The following is a 7087-nucleotide window of genomic DNA, read 5'->3' as shown; positions in this document are numbered from 1 at the left end:
CTACGTGGACACCTGGGGGTTGTTATTGTCTCTACGTGGACACCTGGGGGTCGTTATTGTCTCTACGTGGACACCTGGGGGTCGTTATTGTCTCTACGTGGACACCTATTGTCTTAATCAGAAGAAGTGGTGTGGCAGGAGGCCTTGAAGGCAGCATCAGTGTCCGGTGTGTGTTCTGATACTGACCAGAGGGATTTCAGCCGGTGGCCCGGTGCAGTCAGCTCGGCCCACTCCGATCAGGTAAGGTTTGTCCTCTGGACTGGGAGGAATGTTCAGCTCCGGACCTGAAAGGACAGCAGAGAAGGGTGCTGGTTCTAAAGGACAATACCGCTGCTTTTCAGGTTTTAATACAAATTAGAATTCTTCACGTCTCTGATGTCTGTTGCTTGATTTCCTGTAATTTATTTTTCAAGAAAATCAAATCTAAAAATAATCTGCAGAAACATTTCCCACCACCACCGTCAGTGTTGAATCAATGGGCTTTTTGGGGGTTTAGTTACTCGTATGCAAACCTCACCTGTATGTGTTTCCCAGGTAGCCATCAGACTGATCAGTGTCACGCTCACCGCCGTCATGAGGACGAACAGGACGGCCAGCGTCGCCTCCAGAGCAGAAACACCACAACACAACGGCTTCCTGCCCGCCATGCTGCACTGGAGGGAGAAATGGGTGAGTGTTAAAGTCCACTTTTTCTTTTCTGTAGACAGAAACCAAACGCTGACCGGAGCCGTCCGCACATTAATACATGAAACGTCCTGAAAGCTGACGGGACGCTGCCATTAAACGGTCATAAAGCTGGTCTGAGATCCGTTTCCGCGGAGCTACAGAAAGACTCAGAGGAAACAGAGCCGAGTTCAGACGTCAAAATGAATCAGATGGAACTCACCTTCAGTGTGAAACCAGGAGACAAAGTGTGTTTGTGTTGAGTGAGTCTGATCTGATGTCTGTTTTACAGGTTAGTTCAGCTGTTATCTAACCGATAAACGGTCTGCAGGTCCTCTACTCTCACTCCAAAGGTCCCTCAGCTGAGCGTCTTTATAGATTAGAGATCATGACTACACATTAACGGATGATATCAGTAATAAATCCATTCACACTGTTATCAGGATGATTTGTTTCTGAGACCTTAGAAACAGAACAGACTCAACTCAAGGTCCACCTTCTTACTGGTTCCAGAGCTTTTGACCGCGTAAAGGGTCCAAACAATCCGTGACATGTTCAGGGAATTGTTGTATTAATGTGAAGGCGATTGTCTAAGTGGATAGCAGGGCCGTCTTTCAATCAGAAGGCCGGCGGTTCGAATCCCGGCTCCGCTAGTCGCATGTCGACGTGTCCCTGAGCAAGACACTTAACCCCAAAAATTGCTCCTGTAGCTGTGCCTATGGTGTAGAAATGTGATAGACTCTGAATTGTAAGTCGCTTTGGATAAAAGCATCTGCTAAATGACTGTAATGTAATGAAACAGCAGCTGTTCACTTATTTATAAATATTTAGGATATAAATAAGAGAGAGACATCAGAGACATCAGACACACGACATCTTCATCAGATCACTTCATCAGAGATCTGACCATGAAGGTAAGTTTGTACCTTTATATATCTGATCAGTAGTTTTAGTATGTTAACAGGTTCTGGGCTGGATTTACCTACAGATACTCTACATATGATTTAATTAAATGTGTGTTTATTGTTTCTTCTGGCAGCTTCTCTAAATCTATATTTCTATAGTGAAAGGTAAAGTCAGTCTCTTTCCTTCTACAGTTGAAAACATCTATGTGACGTTTGGACGGAGGGATGAAAAGCCTGTGTCTAGTTTTAGTATTCCAGCTGTGCCTCTTCACGAAAAGTGATTGTCCACCAAAGTCTTGAACAGAGAGAATCCAGACAGAGAGACACAGGAGACAAAGTGAAGACAGCTTCTGGTTTATTGTCAACAGCAGATAATGATTCACATCAGGGCTTCAAACCTCCACCAAACGTTGGTCTGACTTTAAAACGTTCACTTTATCAGACTGAACACGTGTTTCCATCTAAAGGTACTGTGTGATCACATCTAGATCATCGTCAGCTGATGTTCTGCTGTACGTTGGTCCTGAACTATTGCACAGGACGGATCTTCATGCTGATGGTCTTCAGGGAGTACTCATTACTCTTCCAAGTAGCCCACTCTACTCCAACAGCATGGAGAGTACTGTCAGCCCCCCAACGATAAACCCCGTTGGGGTTTGCAGTGTGACAGCCGTTGTACCAGAACGCCCCCAGGAATTCTCTAGCACAGTTCCCCTCATAATTGTCCTGGTCTTTGTCGAGGGTGGAGAACTTCTGTCCGTTGTGATTACTCAGGGAGTCTCCTGCAGAGTATAATGAGAATATCATGATACAACTAATAGTGGTATATTTTTAAAACTGTATTTACATTGAGTTGTGTTTTTGGTCAATCAGTCCTGAGCATGAGGACGACCCAAATCCTCCACTATGAGAGCAGTCCTTCAGCCAGTCTTCACCTGCCCCTCCATCAGTGAATCCAGACACATGCAGTGTGTATCCGTAGGACTCTGGGTCGATGGAGAATGAGGAGTAACGAGCGGACGCTCTGTTTCCACTGAAGTCCTCCATGTCCACCAGCAGCTCGTACTTTTTCCTCAGAGTCAGGTGGAAGAGAGTCTCAAGACCTGAAAACAAACACACTCATAAACACATAGAAACATCCCGAAGTCACGACCGGTGGTTTGGTTTCAATCCTCACCGAGCCAGTACTCTCCTGCAGCGCTACCAAAGCCGACCTTGTATTGATCCCAGGGCCTGTAGAAGTTCACCGAGCCGTCCACCCTCCTCTGGAACACCTGGGGGACGAGATGGAGGGTTAACGAGCTGAACACAAGATGTCTAACAGCTCAAGTTCCCAGACATCAAGGTTTGAACCAGTGGTACGTCTACATCCAGGACTCACTGCTGTTGTTCTCAGTGGAGGGTTTGTGAACCTCGTTCAGTCAGTTTAAACACCTGCAAAACTTTTATTTCTACTTCTGTTAATTACAGAATATTTTATGTTTAAAGGCACCTTTGGCAGAGTGCTGCTTCACCATCCATCCATCCATTTTCCACCGCTTATCCGGAGTCGGGTCGCGGTGGCAGCAGGTCAAGCAGGCCGACCCAGACCTCCCTCTCACCGGCAACATGTTCCAGCTCATTCTGGGGGATCCCGAGGCGTTCCCAGGCCAGCTGGGAGATGTAATCTCTCCAGCGTGTTCTGGGTCTTCCCCGGGGTCTCTTCCCAGTTGGACGTGCCTGGAAAACCTCCAGTGGGAGGCGTCCAGGAGGCATCCTAATTAGATGCCCGAACCACCTCAGCTGACTCCTTTCGACGCGAAGGAGTAGCGGCTCTACTCCAAGCTCCCTCCTGATGACCGAGCTCCTTACCCTATCTCTAAGGCTGAGCCCGGCCACCCTACGGAGGAAACTCATTTCGGCCGCTTGTAGCCGCGATCTTGTCCTTTCGGTCACGACCCAGAGTTCGTGACCATAGGTCCATCTTACCCTCACTCGTGAACAAGACCCCGAGATACTTGAACTCCTTCACTTGAGGTAGGCACTCCGTCCCCACCTGGAGGGAGCAATCCACCGGTTTCCGGCAGAGAACCATGGCCTCAGATTTGGAGGTGCTAACTCCCATCCCCGCCGCTTCACACTCGGCTGCAAACCGCCCCAGTGAATGCTGGAGGTCACGATCCGAGGAGGCTAACAGGACCACATCATCTGCAAATAGCAGAGAAGCGCTCCCGAGACCCCCGAGACTGACGTTCTCCGCCCCCAGGCTGCGCCTAGATATCCTGTCCATGAAAATCACGAACAGGACCGGTGACAAAGGGCAGCCCTGGCGGAGGCCAACACCCACCGGGAACGTGTCTGACTTATTGCCGAGAATGCGGACACAGCTCCTACTGCAGTCGTACAGAGACCGGATCGCCCGTTGTAACGGGTCCGGCACCCCATACTCCCGCAGCACCCCCCACAAGACCCCCCGAGGGACCCGGTCGAAAGCCTTCTCCAAGTCCACAAAGCACATGTAGACTGGATGGGCAAACTCCCAGAACCCCTCCAGTAGTCTTGCGAGGGTAAAGAGCTGGTCCACTGTTCCACGGCCGGGACGGAATCCGCACTGCTCCTCTTGAATCTGAGGTTCGACAAGCGGTCGGAGCCTCCTTTCCAGCACCCTGGCATAAGCCTTCCCCGGGAGGCTGAGTAGTGTGATACCCCGGTAATTCGAGCACACTCTCCGGTCCCCCTTTTTGAAGATGGGAACCACCACCCCGGTCTGCCATTCCATGGGCACTGATCCCGACCCCCATGCGACATTGAAGAGGCGTGTCAGCCAGGACAGCCCAACCATGTCCAGCGCCTTCAGCATCTCAGGGCAGATCTCATCCACCCCCGGCGCCTTGCCACCAAGGAGCTTTTTGACTACCTCAGCGACCTCTGCCAGGGATATGAGTGAGCCTCCCCCTAGGTTCTCAGGCGCTGCCTCCTCTGCAGAGGACATGTTGGTCGGGTTTAGGAGTTCCTCAAAGTGCTCTTTCCACCGCCCGACGATGTCCTCCGTCCGGGTTAGCAGTTGGTCAGCCCGGTCTGCATAGCACCCGACCCCGATGCTTGTCCCTGCGGGTGGTGGGTCCACAGGGTGGCTGCTCCATGGTGTTTATTCGGGCTGAGCCCGACCGGGCCCCATGGGCAAAGGCCCGGCCACCAGACGCTCGCCTACGAGCTCCCCTCCTGGGTCTGGCTCCGGGAGGGTGCCCCGGTTTCCCTGGTCCGGGCGACGTGGCTGTAGTCCGTGGGCTAACTATCATAGGGGTTGTTTTGAACCGCTCTTAGTCTGGGCTCTCCCCTGAAACCTGTTTGCCTTGGGAGACCCTACCAGGGGCTAATGCCCCGGACAACATAGCTTCCAGGATCACTGAGCCACTCAAACTCCTCCACCACGATAAGGTGGCGATTCACGGAGGAGGTGCTGCTTCACCGTCACTGTAAATATGTTTAACTCTGACACTTCACAGCACAACACATAATCAGCCACTGGACTCATCTATTCTGGACACAACGGACAAACTGATGCTCAAATCAAGTCGAGGCCTGAGATCTAATGGCAGCATGGAGGCGGGGTCGTCCTCTGTCACCGATCCGGACTGTGATGTTCATGGACAGGAACTCAGAGAACAGTGGATCGTTCCTCTGGTTGGTAGAGAGTCTCTGCCCCAAGACAGGTCAAGTATCTTGTGGTTTGTTCACCAGTGAGGACAGAATGGTGAGATGGACAAGAGGTTCAGTGCAGCGTTGATAACTGGTGAGAAGATCTAGAGCTAGAGGTAAATACTCACCGTCCAGCGTCCTTCTAGTGAATCCATGTCACAGTACACCTACACACAAACACACACACTCATCAATACATCTGATGCCTCTGGAAATATTGAATATATCCATAGGTACTACAACCTGTACTAGTACTATTGTACAACTACAACTGCTTGTATCTGTTGTATCAGAAGCTTCAATCACAACTTGTGTCTTCTCAAGTTGAACACTGAGATCATCTGAAGGTGGCCGACGTGTACCTGGACAGCAGACATGGATCCGATGGGGTAGATGGTGTACACTCCGCTGGGTCGGGTGTTGTTATTATTGTGGATGTCACTGCAGTCCAGCGGCAGGACAAGAGCCATGCAGCTGGTCAACACGGGAGCCAGGAGCAGGATGACTAATACCGGCTGGAACAGAGGACACGTTGTCTTCATGTCTTAGCAAAAACTAGTTGAACATTTCTGAGTTTGTTCTCTGCAGTCAGAGCATGAGACCTGCTGTGCTTTTAAAGCTAAATGTTCCTCACTGACATCGTAACCAATGTGTGTATTTATCCTTCGTTTAAAACCTAAGTTAGCATCGCTAACAGGCACAGCTGGAATACTAGAACTACACGCAGGCTTTTGATTCCTCCGTCAAATACATGTGTTTTCAAACTGTAGAAGGAAGGAGACTGACTTTACCTTCCACTCTAGAAATATAGATTTAGAGAAGCTGCCAGAAGAAACAATAAACACATTCAATTAAAATATATGAAGGTAAATCCAGCCCTGGAGTGAAGTTGTAAATAGAGTTTAGTGCTTCATACAGAAATGAGAAAATAAAGAATCTTATGTCAATATTCTACATCCTCACACTCAACCTGTTAACATACTAAAAGTACTGATCAGATATATAAAGGTACAGACTTACCTTCATGGTCAGACCTCTGATGAAGTGATCTGATGAAGATGTCGTGTGTCTGGACGCTCTGATGTCTCTGATGTCTCTTACTTATTGTCCACAGATTAAAAAACTAGCAGCTGCTGTTTCACACGTTAAAATATCTTTGGAAACACATGTCCTTGAGTGTTTATCTTTGGATTACACAACATTGTTGGCACCCAACACGACCACACTGTGGGTGACTCGTGTTACATAACTCTTTTACTGAACCGCTCTCTATTAATCATGACAGTGTACACCATTAGACAAAGGCTTCTACACGAGATGTCTATCTGATAGTTCTGTAGCTCAATCTGAAGAAGTGATTCCGTCTATATTTAACTCAATCTCATGTCTCAATATAACAGAGGACTCGTGTGATAACGTTAGTCTCTCACAGGTTGATCATCTTGTCAATAGTTCTACAGACTTAGTTCTAGACTTTATTGGCCCTCTAAAAAAGAAGATAGTAACACAAAGGAGGTTCACTCTATATATAACCCTGAAACCAGTAAATTAAAGCAAACATAGTTAGGGCTGGTTCAGGTTTATAGTTAGGGCTGACTCAGGTTTATACTTAGGGCTGATTCAGGTTTATAGTTAGGGCTGGTTCAGGTTTATAGTTAGGGCCGGTTCAGGTTTATAGTTAGGGCCGGCTCAGGTTTATAGTTAGGGCCGGTTCAGGTTTATAGTTAGGGCCGGTTCAGGTTTATAGTTAGGGCCGGTTCAGGTTTATAGTTAGGGCCGGCTCAGGTTTATAGTTAGGGCCGGCTCAGGTTTATAGTTAGGGCCGGCTCAGGTTTATAGTT

The 7087-nt window shown here is 48.7% G+C and overlaps 2 protein-coding genes across 3 annotated transcripts; both read right to left on the bottom strand.

Moving 5' to 3' along the window:
- Window positions 1-6: 6 nt before the first annotated feature.
- On the bottom strand, window positions 7-989 carry LOC116378496 (neutral ceramidase-like). The gene is made up of 3 exons (XM_031840385.1): window positions 887-989; window positions 518-653; window positions 7-284 (listed from the first exon to the last, which is right to left on the bottom strand). The coding sequence occupies exons 2-3, from the start codon at window positions 645-647 to the stop codon at window positions 157-159; spliced, it is 258 nt and encodes an 85-aa protein (XP_031696245.1). The 5' UTR covers window positions 648-653; window positions 887-989; the 3' UTR covers window positions 7-156.
- A 917-nt stretch (window positions 990-1906) lies between these two features.
- LOC116378498 (microfibril-associated glycoprotein 4-like) lies at window positions 1907-6368 on the bottom strand. Of its 2 annotated transcripts, XM_031840386.1 has the most exons (6): window positions 6267-6368; window positions 5609-5761; window positions 5375-5413; window positions 2746-2842; window positions 2504-2671; window positions 1907-2350 (listed from the first exon to the last, which is right to left on the bottom strand). In XM_031840386.1, exons 1-6 carry the CDS (start codon window positions 6270-6272, stop codon window positions 2097-2099), a joined length of 717 nt encoding a protein of 238 aa, XP_031696246.1. In that variant the 5' UTR covers window positions 6273-6368; the 3' UTR covers window positions 1907-2096. The 2 variants fall into 2 exon arrangements, with proteins under 2 accessions (XP_031696246.1, XP_031696247.1); XM_031840387.1 differs by lacking the exon at window positions 5375-5413.
- Window positions 6369-7087: the final 719 nt, after the last annotated feature.

Source organism: Anarrhichthys ocellatus, unplaced genomic scaffold (assembly GCF_004355925.1).
Source record: "Anarrhichthys ocellatus isolate YVR2014 unplaced genomic scaffold, GSC_Weel_1.0 scaffold2688, whole genome shotgun sequence".
Classification (NCBI taxonomy): Eukaryota; Metazoa; Chordata; class Actinopteri; order Perciformes; family Anarhichadidae; genus Anarrhichthys; species Anarrhichthys ocellatus.
This window is presented reverse-complemented; position numbering and strand designations above follow the sequence as displayed.